The following is a 22,469-nucleotide window of genomic DNA, read 5'->3' as shown; positions in this document are numbered from 1 at the left end:
ATTACAACATTTGACATTTAGATAATAATTGGCTGTTATATGCAAAAACGATTCATAAAATCTAATTTTTAATTTTGAACGCTATAAAAAATAACAAAATTATTGAGATTTTGTATCTCAAAGATATACATACCTCACTAACTAAACATTAAAAAATTTAATACAATTTTAATAAATTCATAATTGAATGAATAAAGTTTTAAGTTCTAAGCCACACACTTTAAAACTACTTGAAAATTAAATTCTTTCAAGATTGATGGAAGAAATTTATAATTATAACTTGTTTCGTATTCAAATCTTTTACTGATGATATAACACTTGAATTGACGAAGATTTGCGCCCAAACTTACAACAAACGGGTATCCAATTGCTTTCTCATGAGGAGAATCTAAGAGTTAACCCGCTGAATCTTCTATATATCCCACTCCAAGCAACAATAGATGTTCTATTTTGATAAAGATATTTAATTATTATATTACCAAAAATGAAAGATAGTTGTTATATGAGGGGTAGTTTTACAAAGAGCATACTGTTATAAAGTTGGTCGTTACTATTAAAGGTAAAGTGCTAATATAGAGAAGTAAAATATAACATAAAAAAATCGGTTTCGAAAAAACTTGATTGTTATAGAGAGGTGATGTCATATGCAGATGCTGTTATAGAGAGGTGTGACTGTATTTCAAATAGTTCAGACGTAGTTTTTCATCATTTTCCCTTCAAGAATTCAGACTAAAGCACTAGTAATAATAAGAAGCCGTTATTTCAAAAAGAATAGATATAAAAGGCATAATACATAAACAGGAACTCAAACTTGGCTTCAGCTAGCAAGTACACCCCCAACTTTTGGTGCGCACAAGTAGGCACCTCAACTTGTTGAACACTTAAACATAAATGCTGACATGACACATCGATTTTGGAGTGTCTAGATGATCATTTTTTAAGTTGGAATGTTTAACTGACAAAGTGGAGATAAATTGAGGTGCCTACTAGTGCAGACCAAAAGTTGGAGGGCATATTTGCCAGCGGAGGCCACGTTTAAGGGCTTATTTATATTATGCCAATATAAAATGCAAAAATCTTGTTTGACCAAGTCCTCGCCCTTCTTTTTTCAATTAATTTTGGTTGTTTGGCATACCTCAAACATCAAATTGATCATCCTCCAAATGATTAAAAGGTAAAAGTATCTACATTACATTGCCGCAGTAGTTTGTCTTAATTATTTGAAGATTCTATCTAATTAATGTTACCTCCAGCAGTTAATTTTTTCTTTCTATTGACAACTATATGTACTCCACCTTTGAATAGGATTTCACTAGTCTATCTTAACTTTCACTACGAACTGTTTGTTTGTCAGCTTTTGCCAACAGGAATCGTATATCCACCAGCTCCTCAATTAAAGAAGCATATGAATATTGACTGTTAACTGTATTAAGTAATTTTTAAAGGTTCCACGTGATTTTTGTTCACCTTTCTTTTTGGAAATAAATTTATTAACAAGAAATCCAATAAAATCAGTACTTCCAATACAGCTAAAGGATCCTCTTGTATTTAGCTTTATTTTAGTTCGACATGCTAATCAACACTTGGAAAGCCTGCAGCAGCTACTTGTAATATAGTACTCCCTCCGTCTCATAATAAGTGTCACTTTAACTAAATTTTTTTGTCCCATAAAATGTGTCACCTTAGGATATCAATGCATAGATTGACTAGTTTTTTTCATCTTTGCCCTTTGACAAAAAATGACAAATTTCTTTATTCAAGGCCAAAAGTTGGATTCACAATGTCAAATTTGGGTTTCACGTGAAAATGAAAATTTTGGCCTATGGAAGATAAAATTAGTAAGAGGCAAAAAAAGTAGTAGTACTCTAAATGATGATGGTTGGATTCTAATGTCAAAAGATGGACTACTTGTGCATGCTCTAATCATCAAGAGTAGAAAAAGTAATTTTTTTACATAAGGGTAATTTGGTAAACTTTACACTTCATCATTGATTTCTTAATATGCGTGTTTTTGGCTAAAGTGACACTTATTATGGGATGGAGGACGTAATATTGAAACTAATGAATTATTACTTTCAGTAAACTAAAGATTGTCCCTTGAGATACCATACTTGTCAAAGTCTTTTTATTAAAGTGAAAGGTGGTGAGACAACATTTGAACCGAAAGAACCAAAATTATGATTTGATTTCATAATGGTAAAAACAAACAAACACCTTATCTTTTGCTTTTATCAGTCTAACGTTGAATGGCGCTGCTAATATATATCTGATTCCTTTTTCAGTAACAGTAATATTTGGATCAATTTGTATACGGTAACAATATTTTATTAGATATCTGCTATTTTTACTAGCACAAACATAAATCTGTCAATTGTTGCTTATTGGTTCTTCAACCATAAAAGACAAGCATTGGAAGATGCACAAACCAACACCAACACATAAAAATGAATTATATCAGCATCTAAACTGTCTGTATTTGCATCAGGAACAACAATTTTCTGAGTTGAAAAAACCAAAACTAGGATGCTTGAAGGGTTGACCAAAATGCTGATTCGATTCGATTCAATTAGATTTATAGTTTTCTTTAAAAAATTGGATTAGATATATATAAACTAAACAAAAAGGTGGAACAATCCAGCACTCCACTTGGTGCTCCCCAAATATTTATACTGATTTTGTACGATATCATTTTGTTTTTTTCTTGTTAAAAATGTACATAATTTCAGTCTCCTGTTTTATTCGTTCTTATCATTGTGCTTTGAAGCTGTCACGTCTTACAGATGCATTTTTTTCCCTCTCTAACTGTGGATGTTGTAAAACTATATGTCCTGCGAAAAATTGAAACATATGATTATAACTATAAGCTGTCGATTTAAAGAAAAACTATCCTAAATGATTTTACGATGTAACAAACAATATTATGTCGCAGGAAAAATTAACGGAGTATATAGCACGAGCGCTTTATTTTTGTTTTCCTTTTTTACATTGCATTGCAGTTATGGTCAAATTTCCACTTTTTAACCTTAAGAAGCAACTTTAGTGGTCAGACGAAAAGAAAAGTAAAACTTACTCAATGGAAACCAGAAGAACAAAAAGAAAATTCCAACCTTTCTTTTTATTATTTGTTTAATACAAAGGGAAGAATAAAACGTTAACAGAAATGACTCACAGTTCCTGAATTTTTCCTTTTTCTCTTACCAAGAATCAATCTTGAGCCGTTAAACCCCCCCACCCCTTCAATGCTTTTAAAAATAGTTAATATATATTTATAGAATTAAAATTAAATTTAATAATTTACTTTTTTTTTCAAAAATATTTATTCCAAATTTTATTTTTTTATATTTAGTCGATACTCAAAAGTCAAAACTCAATAAATCGACTAATTTCAAATTCTGAATTCGTGTTATGTAGGACGCAATAACCAGTTCAACACATGTCTGTCTAATTGTACATGACAAGAATGACCAGTTTAGTTAAACTCATATTTATCACTATAAATTCCATTGATATATTGATAGTGTAAAATTAAAAGTTACTCTATTCGTCCCAGTTTACATAACACTATTTGATTGTGCAAAGTTTTAGAAATAAAAAAGAATTTTAAAACTTGCTTTAGAACGAGTTTTGGACATTTGTGTGACTACGAATTATTTCATAAAAGTAAAATGTGAATTTAAAATTAAATTATTTTTAAATATAGAAAAATTATCCCTAAATTGCTAAATAAATTACTCCATCCGTTTTCTTTTACTTGTCCACTATTAAAAATACATTTTCGCTTTTTACTTGTCACTTTTAGCATATCAAGAGAAAAATATAATTTGTTTTGATGTTTGACCCTTAGTATTAATTACCTATTTCTCAAATCATTTTTCAAGACCTAAGACTAAACATCAACTAATCTAGGTATTGTGGTAAAATATTTATATGACATAGCTAACTCTAAGAGGTATTTATTGTTAATAACTACTCCCTCCCTCCCATAATAAGTGTTACTTTAGCCAAAAAAAAAATTGTCCCATAATAAGTGTCACCTTAGAAAACCAAGACATAAATTGATTAGTTTTTTTCAATTTTACCCTGGACAAAAAGACAAGTTGAAGTAACATCTAAATGATGATTGAAAAAGCACATAGTAACTTGGTATTGTTGGATTCCCAATGTCAAAAGGTTCACTACTTGTGCATGCTCTAATCAAGAGGAAAAGTAATTTATTTTTATTATATAGGGGTAATTTGGTAAACTTCACATAGCATTATTGGTTTCTTAATATGCGTGTTTTTGGCTAAGGTGATACTTATTATGGGACGGAGGGAGTACTATTTAAGTTAACATTTCGTAGCTACAATTTTAATTTCGTACCTATATACAGTTGTATATATGTATTTGGGTTACGTACTACAAAAGCTGAATACAATTGTATCGATATTTATATACATATGTATATGACTAAATACATCTTTTGACTGTATTATGACTGCATGTTTGCCAAATGAATTGAATTTTTGATTTTATAATTGTTTGTTTCATTTATATACATATGTATATGGCTAAGCAGTGTATTCAAATACACGCTGGGATATCTAAAATCTAGCTACGAATATAACTAAAAACTGTATTCAAATACACCTCAAACTCAGCTACGAAATGTAAATACACAAAACATAGCTACGGGTTGTTAACATCTCTAATTATATAGTCATTTCTGTAAGTTTCTCATATCAATATCAATTATTGTTTCTTAAAGGGAGTGAGTAGAATGCAATGAATATGTGCTTTGATTTAATGCAACTCATTGCTCAACTTATTTTCCAGATAACCGATAAATACTTATACACTTAGAGGTCGTTTGGTTCAAAAACAAATTACGCTGGGATAAGTTATGTTGGGATAAGTTATGCTGAGATTAATTATTCCGAGTTATTTTTTATTGATTGTTTGGTATGTTTGACTAAAAGTATTATACTTTGGATAATTTTTAAAAAGAAGGGGTTTTAACTTCCTTATCTCGGGATAACTTATTCTCGGGGTAACTTATTCCACCATATGACAGGTATAAGTTATCCCAACACTATTTTTACTGTTGGGATAACTTATCCCATGATTACTAATCAAAATAGGAATAAAAAATTGTTAAATTCTTATCCCAAAATTATTTATGTTTATCTTTCGTACCAAACTATCCCTAATGGAATTTTAAGTAGCATAATGGAATAAATATATATCTACACTTAAAATTGTAAGTTGAGAAAATTTTAACTCTTTATTCTTACGCCTAACTTAATATTCAAAAAGGAAGATTTGGTGGATTGTGAAAACAGTGGAGTAGACAGAAAACAGCTTTTACAAGCTAAGCTGATTGTTTGACTTCAGCCATCACCGTTAAAAGGCAAATGTCTATTGGGTGGACCCTACGTTACCACCACATCAAAACCAAACATTTTATATTATCCCATTTCATTTAACTTAATTAATTATTAATTCAGTAAAAATAATAAATAAAAGAGGAGGGAAGCACCAACTTATCTCTGTATGTGGGGTTGTGTGTATATGAAAGTCAATATCATTGCACACTTTTTTGTTAGGGGAAAGTTGTAAATTACAACATGCAAATGTGTAGATACAGCCATATTGTAGAGTCAATCAAGGAGAGAGAAAACAGAGAGCATTGGTGTAATCAATAGAGGTATGCTTTTGGGCTCAGAACTGCAATTAATGCACCTTTCATTTTGAGACTGTTTGCTTTTAATTGGCTTTAACCCCCAAAGAAAAAAAAGGAAAAAAAAATAAGCTTAGTGAGAGATAATAATAATAATATGGGAGTGTTCTTTTTTTCTCTACTCTACTTTCAGGTGTCTTTGATTGAGTACTAGCTGAAGTTCTTTTTTTTTTTTTAGAGGTGTAGATTCTTCTTGTTCAATCTTTCTTTGGCATAATTTCTACATCTCTTCTCTTTGGTTTCTTTTTTTTTAGTGTCCATTTCTTGGGGATCTGCTTTGTTGCTTGCTTTTGGGACTTGGGGTTTCTTCCAATTTCATTCAACTGGTTGACTTTCGATTTGGACGTTGTGGGGTTTTACAAAAGTCCAATCTTTGAGTCTTGGATCTTAACTTCGTTTCTTGGTTTTCTTAATCTTGTGTTCTGCTTTTCTCTCTTCCATCCCTAAAATGTCAACATGAATTTCTTATATTCTTGTTCTTTGACTTTCTCAAATCAAGAACCTGAAAAATTGATTGATTGAGTGTTTCAGTCAAAGATTATTTGGGTTGTCTCAATTTTTTGAAAGTGAATCTTCTAGAAAGGGAAAAAAAAAATTAGGGTTTCTTTCATCTGGTCCATACTGTATATTTTTAATCAATTCTTTTGGATACCAGTATCTGGTCTTTGTGTTTGAATGTTTTTTGTTAAAGCAAATGCTTTGAGACTTTCCCTCCTTAAGTTAAGGCCATTTGATTTTTGAAAGCAAAGTGTTTTGATTCTAAGGGATGCTTTTAGCTTGATTCCCTTTGCTTTTCCAGAAGTTAGGGTTTGTGACTTAAGCCTTTCTTTTTCTGGGGTTTAGTGTTAGATGGGCTAAAAACTATTTCTTTGTCTTTCTTGAATCTTTGTTCAGTCACTCTTTTTTGAACAAGGGGGGAAAAACACTCAAAGAAAAAAGCTCTAATGCATCTTTCACTATGGAAGCCAATATCTCACTGTGCTTCACTGATCTTGGACAAAAAGAGCAGAAAAAGAAATGGTTCTAACTCTAACCATACCAATGAAGAGATCAAGAAAAACCCATCTGTTTTGAAAAAATTGCAAGAGCATAAGCTTAGGGAGGCTCTTGAAGAAGCATCTGAAAATGGGTCACTTGTTAAATCCCAAGATGTGGATTCCCTTTCAGCACAGAACCAAGATGAGGGGTTGGGCCGATCCCGGTCCCTCGCTAGGCTACATGCTCAAAAAGAATTCCTTAAAGCCACTGCTCTTGCTGCTGAGAGAACTTTCGAATCTGAGGATTCGATACCTGAGCTTGATGAAGCTTATTCCAAGTTCTTAACCATGTATCCTAAGTACAACAGCTCTGAGAAGATTGATGAGTTGAGGTCAGATGAGTACTCTCACCTTACTGGTTCTGCACCCAAGGTATGTCTTGACTATTGTGGATTTGGGTTGTTTTCATTTCTTCAGAGTGTTCATTATTGGGAGTCATCTACATTTAGCTTGTCTGAGATTACTGCCAATTTGAGTAATCATGCTTTGTATGGTTGTGCTGAGAAAGGGACGGTTGAACACGATATTAAGGCCCGAATAATGGATTACTTGAACATCCCTGAGAATGAATATGGTCTTGTTTTTACTGTTAGTAGGGGCTCAGCTTTTAAGTTGTTAGCTGAATCATACCCTTTCCAGACTAACAAGAAGTTGTTGACTATGTTTGATCACGAGAGTCAGTCGGTTAACTGGATGGGTCAGTGTGCTAGGGAGAAAGGTGCCAAGGTTTACAGTGCGTGGTTCAAATGGCCTACCCTCAAATTATGTTCGACTGATTTGAGAAAGCAAATTTCGAACAAAAAGAGGAGAAAGAAAGATTCAGCTACTGGTCTCTTTGTTTTTCCAGTCCAATCTAGAGTTACTGGTGCTAAGTATTCTTACCAGTGGATGGCACTGGCACAACAGAATAATTGGCATGTGTTGCTTGATGCTGGTGCTTTGGGTCCAAAAGACATGGATTCTCTAGGGTTGTCTTTATTTCGACCGGACTTTATAATTACTTCATTCTACAGGGTGTTTGGTTATGACCCAACTGGATTTGGATGTCTACTCATCAAAAAATCTGTGATGGGAAGCCTTCAAAATCAGTCTGGGCATGCTGGGTCTGGTATAGTGAAAATTACTCCCATTTTCCCATTGTATTTGAGTGATTCAATTGATGGTTTCCCTGGATTGGCCGAGGATGATGAAGCCGGAGAGAACAGTGAAGTTAATGCTGAAACTCGGCCAGGATCTCAGTTGCCAGCCTTTTCTGGTGCATTCACTTCTGCTCAGGTTAGGGATGTATTTGACACGGAGATGGAACATGACAACAGCTCTGATAGGGATGGAGCAAGCACGATATTTGAAGAGACTGAAAGCATTTCTATTGGGGAGGTAATGAGAAGTCCAGTCTTCAGCGAAGATGAGTCATCTGATAACTCGTTGTGGATTGACTTGGGCCAGAGTCCTTTGGGGTCTGATGGTGCTGGCCAATCTAACAAACAAAAGATTGCCTCTCCAGCACCCCCGTTTTGGTTTGCTGGCAGGAAGAATAATAAAAGGCTATCTCCCAAGCCTTCAAAGATGTCAAGCAGCCCATTGTATGACAGAGAGCTGAATCCAGGTCGTCATGAAGACAACCATGTCCTATCATTTGATGCTGCTGTTCGGTCAGTGTCTCAAGAATTTGATCACTTCAAGGAGATTCCTGAAGAAGACCAGTTTGCTTCAAGAGAATTTAGAGAGATCGAGGAAGAACCAGAGACCAGCAAGGGTTCTGGTCTGGACAACTCAATTCCAATTTCTCGGCATCAAACCCTTGGTAATGGATCAGCTTCTGAGATATGCCCGGAAATTAAAGAGAGTGCTATAAGAAGAGAAACTGAAGGCGAATTCAGGTTATTGGAAAGGAGAGAAGGAAACAGATATGCAGGTGGTAGATTTTTCGGTATAGAAGATGCTGATCAGCCTGGAAGCAGGGGAAGGCGTGTATCCTTCAGCATGGAAGACAACAACCGTAAAGCTCGTCTGAGCCATACACTTGAGCCTGGGGAATTGTTAGCAACGACAAGTCTGGATGATGACGATTACATTAGTGATGGAGACTATGATGATGGACAAGACTCAGACAGGAGAGAGCCGGAGATAGCATGCCGGCATCTTGATCACATCAACATGTTGGGTCTCAATAAAACTACTCTCCGGCTAAGATATCTCATCAATTGGTTAGTTACCTCGATGCTTCAGATAAGATTTCCTGGGTCAAATGGGGAAGACAGTTCACGACTTGTTCGCATCTATGGTCCGAAAATTAAATATGAGAGGGGTGCAGCTGTTGCATTCAATGTGCGAGACAGAAACAGGGGTCTTGTGAGTCCTGAAATAGTTCAGAAACTGGCTGAGTCACATGGTATCTCTCTGGGCATTGGTATCCTAAGTCACATTCGGATCTTAGATAACCCAAAACAGCAGCAACGGTCTCTGAGTCTTGATGACACTACCCTTTGCAAACCAATGGAGAATGGCAAGTATGATGGTAGAAGTGGGTTTGTCAGAGTCGAAGTTGTCACTGCTTCACTTGGCTTCCTCACTAATTTCGATGATGTCTATAAGTTGTGGGCTTTTGTGGCTAAATTTCTTGACCCTGCCTTTATTAAAGAAGCTGGACTCCCGTCTGTTGCAGAAGACACCGAGGCATGAAGCTGGAGGAGGCTGATTTAGTAGCTTTTTGCTCCTTCTGCTTCTAATCTAAGATGCAGGAATCTTAGATTAATGAAAAGGTCTGAGTTGTATTCTTTTGGGCCCTATGTTTCTTCAATGCATGCGGGAGAAATTTTTTTATTCTTGTCTTTTAATTGCTTGAATGTTTCTTCTTTACCTTTTTGGAGTTTCCTGTAGAGTTGGGAGTTAGAAATTTGTATTTTCTCAGGTAGTAATGAATCATGATGAACCAAAGCAGTTACAAGCAGCAGGGATTTAATGATCCCCTTCCACCATTTGCCCTCTTGCTTCTCAGCTTTGTATAATGACCATTCATGCTTTTGCTCAGGCTATTATAGAGTGCCTTTTCCCTTTTCCTGCATCAAGTTCTTGTTATCAGCATAATTTTGTGGAAAAAGAATATTCATACTGCCCGGTCATTGAATGATTTTGACACCCTTTGGATTTACAAGTTCATGGTCACCTGACCAAGTTTCCAAGTTGTTTAATGAGTTAAATGCCTTTTGGACGACTAATATTGGAGAGAGTTGTGCTACTCATTTGATTTATTCTGCTGTCATATTTTCCTCTGAATAAATCCTATGCTGTTACTTTGACTTAGTATAAGGTATCTCTCTGAATTATCTCAATAATCGTCTCGAAAACATCTGCCGTAGACATGATTATATTAGGCTGCTTGCTTCTGGTTATACATAAGGTTTTTTTTTTTCCCCCTTTTCAGTGAAGAATCACTATTATATTGAATTATGTAAATTTTAAGATTTCCATCAGAGTTGAAAATGATTGCTATTTTGGACAAGATCATTTTGTGTACATTGTTTGACTCGAATGTCCTGAAGTGTTTTATATGGATATGATAGGCATCTAACGTAAGTATGCTACTATGCTTCTGCTCCTTGTATCCATTCTTTACACCTCAATGCCCCTGTTCTCCCACAAAAGAAACCAAAGAGAAAAGCAGTGGATGATTTGAAGTAATGGGGCCTTCAATTATCAGTAATGCTAATCATTGTAGCTGGGCCCCCACCCATTGAGTTTTGTTTGCCACAGAGATAATAGTGAGTGAGGTCTTATATCATTGTCCTAATCTTTTGTCCATCTATCTTTGGGTTTTGTAGATTCTGTTTTCCCTTAGGAGGTCCCAAAATTGAATGGGACCTCGCAAAAACATGCACCTTTCTTTGATGGAATAATTGTGTTTGATTGACTGAAACGTCTCCTCTTCATCGTCATTGATAAAAACTAAACTTGCCCAACAGTATGTGCAATCCATTTTTCCTATCTTACTACAATATCTGTCAATCAATCATAAAGTCTCGTCTCAAATTTGTTCTGCTCAAGTAACGAAATTTTCATATTTATATTGCTCTATTCGGGTTCATTTTTATTCCAATACTAAAGAACTTGTCTTTTAATAATAAGATAAAATAAACTAGTTGAAGTCAGTTATATGAATTATGAGTAGTCATTTTGTTCTTAACAGGTTCATTTCATTCAAATACTAAACAATTGTAATTATTTAAGACAAATTAAAGATCCTTTCAACTAGTTCTTTAATTGTCATACTCATAGTTATTATATACAAACATACAAGTCTCTGACTAAACTAAAAGAGTTGTTGTCAGTTGTCTGGAGAGTTCATAAATTATGACTATTTTTATGTTCACCAACAAATGGCAATCATAATTTATTTGAACTTGAATCTGACTAGGAGCGTTTAGAAAAACAAAGAAGAAAAAATCAGATCAAACCAAAAACATATACTTTGGTTTGATTAGATCTGGTGTTAAACCAAAAAAGAATACAACAATTATTTGATTTGTTTTGGTATTAAAAAAGGATATCTAATCAAAACCAATAATGTGTGTGCATATACATCCTTCCTAATACGATGTATTCATTTATCTAGTTTTTTCCTTATTCGGGTGGTTGTTTATCATCTCAAAACAAAGACGCAACGATAGTGAAAGCCACGTCAGACAAACTGGTTGACAGTTTGGTAGCTATCTCGTTGAAAAGAACATTTTCATATTTGGGGGTTAGTTGGGTGACAACGAAGCGTTGACAATTTTAGACACACTAACAAATCCAAGTGGCGCCAGCAATATGTCTTTGAGACTCAGTACTCACCATATCTTAAGCAACTAGATTATTACATCTTGGGACATAATTTTCATCTTAATCTCTTCAACAACATAATCACGCCATATCATTAACTTGTTATCACCAGTTTGCGTGAACCGATAACTCTACTGAATACCTGCTATCTTCCATCGACACATGCACTAAATAACTCTATCCACCGATATTTGGACAATGGAAAGGAAATAACCAACCATTTTTTTTTTAATACCTTCTTTGTTTCCAAAGGATTCAATCTTGGTCTCCCATAATTTTAGCTAATTTCATTGGCCAGCTCTTGGATGACCCACACCAAACCACTTTTTGAGAAGTCTGGTAATTCATCTCTGCACGTTTCAACAACAGCTCTAATAAGTTGGACAAGAATGCGGCAACTAAAGACTAAAGGAGATTCCTCCTGGAGAACACCTTTGCTGTAAAGGACAAGATTAATCGGAATATCCGATCCCCGGCTTAAAAGTGTGTTACAATCTGGCTTCATATGAAAAGTGAAAAAAAATAAGTTAAGATCCTATGGTATAAGCTTTTTTATCCTTACATGAAATTAATATACAAAGCAAAAGTAGCTATGATTCCATCATCTTAATAAGGAAAGCTGTCTCCAGCGCTGACTCCTTGCATTGTAAGTATCGATTTTCTTCAACTATATCAGCTGTCAAATTAAGCAATACTGGATGTTTAGGATCATAAACGGAATATTCACGCACCCGAGCAACATATTTTGCAGCTTCCCACACTCCAAACCTGAAAAATCATGCAAGATTATGGGCAGGAACTTACAACACAATGAGCTGCAATTATTCCTAAATCGGCAGAAACCTATGCAAAAGGATGACATTTCACTTAATTAATGACCTCGGAACAAATTCTTGGTAACCCATGTAAAAGGATAACGGTTTCACTTAATTTACACCTTGAAACAATTCTTGGCGGATCAGGTTCATTACACCTGGTCGATCCTAGTCATAGATCATAGCACTGTAGCACATGAGGGATGCTACATATGGGTGGATAATAATGGAGTTGGTTTGACACCTGTTCCACCTAAGAATTATCATACCGATGCAGAGGAATCACATGAACAGCGAGAAAATAAACAGCAAGGGGACAAACAACCATGCTGGTAAGCAAATGATTTTCCAGCGATGACCGCAAAGAGGCTGCTATACGGGCTTTAGATCTCCAAGTAAAAAGTAAACTAAAAGCAAAGTCCCATTTATAAGATGGAGCGACTCCTATATAGGTAGTTGTAAATCAAACTTAGAAGTAATAGTGTAAAAGACATGGCTTTAGACAATGACCACATATTAGTCACCTTGACAAGAAGGGACTGTACCATTTAACAAGCCAGAGGAAGTCAATCAGTCAGCAAAAGATTTGAGAAAAACTTTGGACCTTACCGCGTGTTGAATGAAGACGTCACCAGCATAGCTGGATATAAAATATCTTTTTGAATGTTATCATATGGTGAATATTTACGTATTGCCTGAAAGTCATCAATGTCCCCGGGGTACCCAAACTCTTCGTAGTCAGCAGGTGTAAGCGGTAAGATTGGATTGAGGAGAGTGTTTGTTGGATCCAAAAATGGTACCTATAAAAAGAGGTACTCAATTTTTTCAATAACGTCAAAAGATAGAATAAAATAAAAGAGGAGGATTTAGTAACATAATTTCCCCACCCTTTTCCTCTCCTTGTTGGGGTGGGGGTGGGGACATTAGAAAGATTAACGAAAATAATGAATTTAAGGATGCATAAATGCAAAATAGTGCATTCAGAGTGTTTGGCAGACCTCCAAAACTGCCGTCCGCAATAGACCTGGACAAGAATTTATAGCAGAAGCCACCAATAGCCCCCCAGCACTATAACCCCACCCAGCGAGCTTGTTGTCTTGCACAATTTCCCTCTCAACTAGGAATTTAGCACAGGATATGTAATCATAGATGGAATTGATCTTCTTTGTGCGCCTGCCATCATGGTGCCACCGTTTCCCCCCACCACCTCCACCTCTGAGAATGAACACGATAAAAAGGTCATGTCAAGCACTTAGTCACTTACATAACAATATAACCTGTCTTAACTTCATAGGAATAGGACATCTGTAACTGTAAGATATAGGCTAGCATTATTATAGAAAAAAAAAAGTAATTTTAGAGCTACATTACTAAATTGGACGCAGAAAGAAAGCACCTGACATCAGCATATGCAATGACCCAGCCACGATCGAGAAGGCTTTTTAACTCACTGCGCCATCGTTTGTCTAGTATCTCTCCATAAGCTCCATGTACATGAAGTAATCCAGGATTCTCAGCTGGCTTCTTCCTCTTTGGCGAATAGACAACAGTCAGAGGAACAATAATCCCATCATAAGAAGTCACATCGTGAACCTCACAGGCATAGAATTCAGAAAGATCATTCCATGCAGAATGATTTTCCGGATTGACTTCGTTATTAGAGCCTAAATTCCTTGGACTCTGAATAAAACTAGCTGAGGATGATGATCCATACAACACTTTTGTTCTTTCATGAAGCAAGTTTTGCTGCTGAACTATATTCCATTTTCCACTTGATAAATCATAATCGACAACTGCATCAGGCATCTATAAACAGTGTGAATTTTAGTCAAAGTTTGCTATTTGGAGTGCAAGGTGACCTTGATACTTCTAACACCAAAAAGATTTGATCAATGAAATCGAACAGACTCAACAGAAACTATGACTAGTCAAACATAGAGTTGAAGGGATGTAATAGCATTATATCAAACTCTCCTTAGAATTCAAATAGGATACTCCATTGACGTAGGGTAATAAGACGATCAAAGTTTTCCTAGGCTATTTCATGTGCAACTTAGTATCGTAAATTTACAAGTTTTCATTTCTTAGACAAACAGATCACCACCCGGGAGACAATCTTCACTTAGTTGTCATAACTTAAACCCAAAAAGCCACCTTTATCCCTATCATAGATCATGCTAAAAACTAAGAACTTAATAAACCTGTAAAAAATATGAGTCTATAGCCTGTTGACGCACAGCTCACAGATTTAATCACTGTGCTAGCCATGCATAATAACATGCGTATTCAGAGAACATGGATTAGTCCTCTGTGAAGATAAAAACAGTAGAAATTTGAGAATGGAAGTTATGATTATCTATGCAAGCATTCAATTTACTTGCGATCGGTACACTTGTCAGTGGTACGGGAGGCAAAATCTTTAAACCACCGCACTAAATTTTGAGATATGTCATAGAAAGACCATGAGGTTTCAGCTAAAACTATAAGATCTCATTCTGTAAAAAGAGAGTGAGTGAGATGCATCATAAGAGAGTACATCGAAGTTATTTTCTTTGGTTTATACAAGACTATTCTACAGCAAAATATATGGCATAAGTTAATAAAAGGTGACAAGTACCTACCAAAGGGGATGATATTGTGAATCGCATTGTTGAGGAGTAGTAGTCATAATTTGTTCCAGGCATAATTTGAGAGACATTCTTTGGAAGAGGCAAAAACTGTGGACTGATCTCTTTGAGCTTAATTTCTTCCTGTCCAGCAAAAATTGTAGAAGATAACAGGAAGGAGGAGCATAACAGTGGTAAGTAATTCAAGAGAAACACACACTGCTGCTCAAAGACAATAAGTAAGAAGGAAAAAGAGAAAAACAGGCAAAATATCCATTTCAAGCAATAAATGCACATCAGGTCGCAAATCTTAGAGTAAGAAGCTACAATGTAAAACGTGTCTCGAACTTATTTCATGACGCAGTAGATTGGGTGTGCTCTTATAGCTTTGCACATGCCTCAACGCTTGTTCATTAATTTTGGCTCAGAGCCACTAGAGGGAAAATAAATATCTCAAAACAAACGTTGTACTTCTTTTTTTTTTTTTTTGATAAAGGTAACATAACAAACGTTGCACTTATAAATAGCAAAATTTTCTCAAAGGAGAACTTTCTAGAACCTGGTGTATAAAGTTAGTTAGTGAGAGCCTATAAGCAACTGTTGGGAGTCCAGGAAACAAGAAAAAGGAAAGAAACCAATTGCACTTGCACGGACAAAAGAATCAATAAGGGGCTGTTTACTTCTTTATTAGGATAAGGGGGGTGGGGGGTTGATCATCCAGGTTTTGCTTGTTTAAGATTTCTGCAGCAACCATAAGCTACAATAAGATTAATCTACACTAAAATATATAGAGCGGATGAAATCTTAAACAAGCAAAGTAAATGACTTCAGATTGGAAGAAACGGGAGGAGTTATCAGAAGTACAAACCAGGACCAAAATAAGTTATTACCTTGACACTTGGCAGAGGCAGAGAAATGGCACAAAGTCTAATATTTCGGCCATCCCGCACAATGAGCACCAAGTGCTTGTCACTGAAATCAACGTCTTCAATTATGAACTCTGAGTCATCACTGAATATATTCTGCATTCTTAATGAGAAAGCTATGAGCCAAAAGTCCAATCATGAATGAATATTATGCTTTTCAGATGAAAGGTTATTTGACGAGCAGAAGGGTAGATCTCACCTCCCACTTCCTTCCATTCCGTGAGCAGTTAACTGGACTGCGTAAAAGATAATGGTGATCAACTGATTGTCCTTCTTTAGCAGCATCTGTAAAGAGATAAAGATACCCTTGGTGATGCTCAACAACACAGTGGGCTTGAGCCTCACATTCCCACACAGGTATCATGCCAGACAAAGGATCAGCAGCATCTATCAGAAAGATCTAAAAACTAGTCATTAACATAAAATTTGTCTAATAGCAAGTGATAAAAGAAATTAGATAATGCTGATAAAGTATCACCTTTGATGATGTAGTTGAGAATATATGTACTGTCACAAACTGGAAATCCTTAGTATGTCGTATGCTTACATAGCCATTCTCGCTAGGCTCTTCTAAAAGCAACACATCGTCTTGTTCAGACCCAATCATACTACAGTAGATCCTGAAAAAAACAATTGGAAACAACTGAGATATCGGCCGTACGTAATAAACAGTCTTTTAACCAAATAAGTAAATTACCAACCTATAAGGCCTCTTACAGTGATCAGTGACAACATAAAGCAATGCTTGTCCGTCTTTCCCCCAAGCTATGTTTGAAACCCAATCTGCTTGGGGCTTACTACATAGTGAACTGAAATTTAAGTCTCGCACAGACAATTTAAAGTGATCGTTATCCTTATCATACATTGTGTATGCTAGATATCGATGATCAGGGGACACTTCTGATAATTCTTCATATGCATAACCTTTAATTTAACAAAGGAAAAAGGGTTATACACCATGAGTAAAACGAACCATAAAATCCTTCTAGGTAAGTAGCTATATAAATCCTCAACAAACATTCTACTCCATTTGGAAAATCAACATAAAAACAAAGTCGTAAAAAAAGCAAAACCTCCAAATCTTTCAGCTTCTTCATTGTAGTCAAGAAGCTTCTGCTCAATTCTCTTCCCCGAAGTAAAATCGAAACCTGCTGAAGGAGATTTATTGGAAATGAAATCTTCATTTGCCCGTGCTAACCTTCTACATAGCACTGGATACTGCTTCCCTTCTTCCACTCGCCTATAGTACAACCTGCGGCGACCAATATTCACCTCCATAGAGTAAACACAAATATTACATTTCAGAATCCAAACAACAATAATACAGCAAGAAAAGTTAAGGGGATAAATATTTCAATTACATAACAATAACAACTATTCACTTTGTTTGTCTTACTTTCCTTTTTAATCTGTTTTTAAAAAAAAAAAGAGGCTCAAATATACCCCTGTACTATCAAAAAAGGGCCAAATATACCCCTCATTATACTTTGGGTCCAAATATACCCCCAACGTTATACTATTGACTCAAATATACCCTCCACCGTTGAAGTTGATCAAGGTGGAGCCCAATCCCACATGACATTAATATTTTAATGAAGTAAATACCATGTGGCATGCCACCTCACTAACCAAACCCAATTTTACCCCCACAGCAACCCACCCCTCTCCCCCTCGCCCCCTTCCTTCCATATCATCATTGAGACTTTCACCATTAGCACCTCCCCCTCCACCACTGCTACACCATTTCGGTATATTTGGCCCTTTTCGGCAACTTTTTAATTTCAACTTTTCACGTGTCATGTTTAAGACCACAAAGACTAAAGGGTATTTTGGAACATTATACATAACAAGCTTCAAAAGTCTTTTATTTTCTTAAACTTGTGCCAAGTCAAAAGCCAGACAAACAAATTGAAACGAAGGGGTATATGAATTCTGCTCGATTCTAACAAGAAAATGAAGGGGAAGAATATGTACCAAGGACCCCAACAAAGGGGAGGGGTAGAGAGGTCATTTGACAAGCGAGACCCCATTTCTGACTGAAGTTTGGACTGGAGGCGTTCTGTATCAGACATAACGGCTTCAGTGTATTTCTCCTCTTGTTCCATGTACACATCCATATGTCGCATGGCTACTTTGTCATTAAGCTGTGACATCCAGTTGTAACAGTCTTCCCATGACTCGCCCTGATGAGTGAAACTCACAGGCTTTTTAGGAGGTTTTGGAGGAGAAGGTGGGGCTGGTGGTGGTTGAGGCTTCTGTGGTTTGTAGTTTGCACTGAAAATGAAATGGATATGTGGAGTTATACGGCGGTGGTTGTGGTGGTGGAGAGAGCGAAGGAAGTGGCGCATGGTGACGGAGAAACTGGGTTCAGGGTTTAAGCACTGTGAAAGCGTTTGGATTTGGCTTAAAATATGGTCAAATCAGTTCGGAAGTACTTTCTAGTTTATTTGTGTGTTGTGTTTGAAGTGATTACTTACAAAAGTACTGTCAAGTCAAATGTCTTTAACAAAAGTCATAAGTCCAGTATAACTCAACTTATTGCTTTCTTTGATTTTAAATTAAATTAAAGCACTTAAGATTTAACCAATTAAATTACAGATTTTTATCTCATTTCTTCCTTCCTCTTCACCTATCCGTTCGACCATTTCCTCAATAGCTGTCGGGTGATTTTGAGAAGCTGTTTGCAACTTCTTCTTTTGAATTCCCTTCAAGTAACTAGTGATGCTTGCAAAGTTTTTTTTTTTTAGTCAAAAAATTTGAAAAATATTTCTTCTAGGAAAACAAATTCATTAACATTTAAGAAAATGAATTTCACAGTGACAGTATTAATTGCCTCCTCCTAATCGTCAAAGATATTTTAGTAATTTTTGGACATTTCAGCCACAAATATAATTAAAACATTATAATTAATACGACTTCTGAAACTCATTTACTTTTAAATTCAAATAATATTTCACTCAAAACTTCCTGGCATTTGGATTCTGGACGATATCTGAGCTGAAGTCATTAAAAGTCTATGAAGTCAAAGTTGAAAAAAAAAATGTGAAAATTTAGTTGTGTTTAGATGTGATCTTCAATTGAAAAAACTTGAAAAAAAAAAAAAAGAGTTTGACAATACTAATAATTTGTGAGAATATATAGTATTCCACTAGAAATACACTTTCAAACAACTACTACTCAATATTTCAGTTGTAAGTTATATATTTACAGATACTCTTACTATTCATGGACAAATGTTAACTTGACAACTTAGTTTTACCAAATTTATTTAATTAAGATAGTTTTCACTCCTAAAGTAATAAGGACTTGAAAAAGCACAAAAGATAAATACAATAGAATAATACTGAATTGAGAACTTAGATATTAACATTCACGAAACAAGACAACACAACAATTAGGTACTTCTAGTTTGTCCATGATTGAAGCACATAACAAAACATAAATCTCAATAGCAAATCAAACTTCTCAAAGTAAATAAACATAGTAGTAGTAGTAACAAATTAGCAAATCCAGATTTCAAGATGTGCTGTTGGAGTATGGTAGCATGATCTCATTCTTAACACGATATATGTAAACATCTAAAACAACTGGCTTTAAGTTGTGTTTTCCTCCTTGAGCAAGCTCAAACACGCAAGTATCAATCTCGTCCAGTTCATTATCCCTCACAAAATCTTCCCAGCCTGACTGAATCACCAGTCCTTCCTTTCTGCAACTGATCGTGGCCTCCCACCTTCTTCCACTCAAAGGGATTCTCAGAGTGATTGCCTCAGATTTCTGCCTCATATACTTCTGCTGCCATGCTTTGGGGAGCTTCTGGTGTTGACATACATTCAATAAACAATATTAGCCAAAACAGCTTAAAGGACACACACTACTATCAACAAAGGATTTGGCTAGACTGATGGTGAGTTGCTGCTAGTATATGGTACTAATAACGTGAATATGTAGAGTTAAATCAACAGTCAAGTCATACACATTACATAGTATTTATCAGTTTGGCTAAATCAAGAGTCGCGACATACACATTACATAGTATCATTTTGACATCTGTGTCACTGGGTGGAACAAGTCCATGCAACTTCAATGCAAAGACTTCAGAGCTAATAATAAAATATCAATCGAAAGGAGGAAACTATAAAGTTGAACCGCGTCCTTCAATGGGCTATTTCAGTCGTCATTGAAGAAACCATGGAATTGGAAGAACTTCGTCATCAACTTTATAAGACAACCAAAGTTAAACATTAGCAGAATCTCAATGACGGATCCAATTTTAGACAGACAATTAACTGGAAAACTAAAAAAGGCAGCTCTAATCATAAAAAATATACTTAGAACATTATACCATGTGTCCATTTGCTAAGAGATGAGCACGGTTCTCTAATTCAGGATCTCAGATGTTTGATGTACTTAAGATTGACTGCTTTTAGTTTGAAGGAAACTTTAGGACTTAAATACTATTAAGACTACTAAGAAAATTCAGTTTGGATTTTGAAAGGGTTAGAAACATTTTAACTAAGAGGAAAAAAAGAAACATTTTAACAAACACCGCCCTCCCTCCACATGGATTAGCTGTGGTGTGCATGGGCAGATCTATCTACATACAGAGAAACATGAACTCGACAGCCACAATCACAAAAAGTTGTGAGACCCCTTTCATGGGCATGCCACAATTTTATTTTAGCTTGACATATAATGCTTTAAGTTTTTTTCCTGCAACTTGTAGCAAATTCATAAGTGGGTAAATCATTTCAGTTCGAAATATAGAGCTTAAAATCGTTTTGTTCCTCCAATAGTAGCGGCAATTTTGCAATCTAGCAATTCATGTGCTTTTTCCAGCCTTACTTATTGGAAACAACTATCAGTTATAAAGATATTGCCTATTGAAGAAGAGCTTTATTTAGTTATTGAGACAACTTGCTAGACTAAAGCCTTCCACCATGTTATAGCAATATTTAAACTTCTACCAAATGAACTATATCAGTTATAAACAAAGGATTTAACTTTTATACAATGATACCACAATCCGTAACTAGTTTCACTTTAATAGACAAGATGGTAGAATCTTATGGAAAAAAAAAAAAAAAAGTACCAGTTGGCCCATGTTGACATGGGTAGGCTGCATTGTCATCAGAACAGAAGGAACAGAAGATGTGTGCCTTGAGGCCAGTTGATGAACTCTAATCTTCTCTTTCTCTGGAACTTGGCGTCTGTTTGATAAAACAGGCACTTTTTCCTCTGAAATAACAATTTCTCCAAATCAAATCCAACAATGTAAGGGGAAAAAAGGGCAAAGAATAGATAAATTTCAAAGATTAAAAATGCAATTTAAACAAGACTTAACCAGGTTCAACATTCATCTTGCGCGATAACGAAGGTGTACACTTCCTTGTCCTATTGTCCTGCTTGGCTACTGGGATTTGCTTCATCTTCTTCCCTTTGCTAGGCTGAGCTGAATGGAACTGATTCTGTTTTCCACGTGAAGATTCGCTTCCTTTGCGCCTTATCGGCTCTCGTATGTAATCCTCCTCAACTGTATCATCATCTCCATAACCATATTCCTCATTTGAATGTTCATCCGTTACTTCGTCCGGATGTTTGCAGGAGTTCCTATGTTTTTTAACAAAGAAAGTGTCCTCTTTCTCACACGCAGTTGAGTCAAAGATCATTACATCAAAAGATGTAAAATTATTCATCTTGAACACCAACAGATCTGTATCTTCCAAGCAATGGTCTTTAACAAATGTCTCCCAGCCATCATTGCAAAAAACAAAATCATCCTCATCTCTTCTCTTAACCTCAACTACCCATGAATTTCCACTTGGACCTGTTAGAATCTTATGGCCCAACAGTTTGTGACTGTCTTTTAAATTTTTCACAAACTTGACTGGAATGCGCTGCAGTTAAAACTCAAATTAGTCAGCTAAAAAGGACATAAATCTGAAGAGAGAGCTCTGTATTTTTATGTTCATAAAAAAAGTGTACAAAGAAAGAAAGCATGGAAGAGGTTTACTCACCAACCTACGCCTGAAATCATTCATCATCACTTTGAAGAACTGATGTTTGTCGAAATCTTCCCAATACTTTTGTTTCTCAACCACTTTGCACCTCTCACAAATTGTAGCCATTTTCTTTAACTAGAGCTACAGAAACTATAACAGAGGAAAAACTTAGTCTAGTGAAGGAAGAAAAAACCGGGTGAAAACTCGTAGAAGGAAGTTTAATAAATATTGGTTCTATCGTGAAGAGACCTTCTTGATTTACTCAGCTAAGACTGATTATTGTTTGGACCACAACTTTGGGGGGGTCTTTGTTGGTAAAATCTTTTGACGTGTTGAACACATTTTTATCTTCATGCAAATAAGCTTTACTGTTTATAGTTTTAGTTCGAATATCTTTACAACTTTCTGCAGAGCTCAGTTGAGGAAATGTGGAAAACTTGACCCCTTGTGTCATGATCACAGACATTTAGGAGCCGTTTGGACATGATTTGAAATTATGTTTGGACATACAATTTGGATTTCTTAAATTGTATTTTTTTCTTATAG

At 35.5% G+C, this 22,469-nt stretch overlaps 3 protein-coding genes across 4 annotated transcripts; 1 reads left to right on the top strand and 2 right to left on the bottom strand.

The window, feature by feature from the left end:
• The first annotated feature begins 5,518 nt into the window (after positions 1 to 5,518).
• On the top strand, positions 5,519 to 9,820 carry LOC132046931 (uncharacterized). The gene has a single exon (XM_059437775.1). It carries the CDS (start codon positions 6,664 to 6,666, stop codon positions 9,436 to 9,438), a length of 2,775 nt encoding a protein of 924 aa, XP_059293758.1. The 5' UTR covers positions 5,519 to 6,663; the 3' UTR covers positions 9,439 to 9,820.
• Positions 9,821 to 12,010: 2,190 nt separating this feature from the next.
• Positions 12,011 to 18,404, bottom strand: LOC132046930 (uncharacterized). Of its 2 annotated transcripts, none has more exons than XM_059437774.1 (11): positions 17,899 to 18,404; positions 16,998 to 17,176; positions 16,626 to 16,848; positions 16,403 to 16,544; positions 16,124 to 16,324; positions 15,889 to 16,020; positions 15,010 to 15,142; positions 13,789 to 14,185; positions 13,391 to 13,607; positions 13,002 to 13,192; positions 12,011 to 12,345 (listed from the first exon to the last, which is right to left on the bottom strand). In XM_059437774.1, the coding sequence occupies exons 1-11, from the start codon at positions 18,270 to 18,272 to the stop codon at positions 12,168 to 12,170; spliced, it is 2,367 nt and encodes a 788-aa protein (XP_059293757.1). In that variant the 5' UTR covers positions 18,273 to 18,404; the 3' UTR covers positions 12,011 to 12,167. The 2 variants fall into 2 exon arrangements, with proteins under 2 accessions (XP_059293757.1, XP_059293756.1); XM_059437773.1 differs by having other exon boundaries at positions 13,789 to 14,198; positions 15,014 to 15,142; positions 17,899 to 18,402.
• Positions 18,405 to 19,262: 858 nt separating this feature from the next.
• LOC132046929 (B3 domain-containing protein REM16-like) lies at positions 19,263 to 22,415 on the bottom strand. The gene is made up of 4 exons (XM_059437771.1): positions 21,939 to 22,415; positions 21,266 to 21,818; positions 21,014 to 21,159; positions 19,263 to 19,737 (listed from the first exon to the last, which is right to left on the bottom strand). Exons 1-4 carry the CDS (start codon positions 22,047 to 22,049, stop codon positions 19,441 to 19,443), a joined length of 1,107 nt encoding a protein of 368 aa, XP_059293754.1. The 5' UTR covers positions 22,050 to 22,415; the 3' UTR covers positions 19,263 to 19,440.
• Between the last annotated feature and the right edge of the window lie 54 nt (positions 22,416 to 22,469).

The sequence above is a fragment of the Lycium ferocissimum genome, chromosome 2 (genome assembly GCF_029784015.1).
Source record: "Lycium ferocissimum isolate CSIRO_LF1 chromosome 2, AGI_CSIRO_Lferr_CH_V1, whole genome shotgun sequence".
In the NCBI taxonomy this organism is placed as follows: Eukaryota; Viridiplantae; Streptophyta; class Magnoliopsida; order Solanales; family Solanaceae; genus Lycium; species Lycium ferocissimum.
The sequence above is the reverse complement of the archived record's forward strand: the minus strand, read 5'-3'. Positions and strand labels throughout refer to the sequence as shown.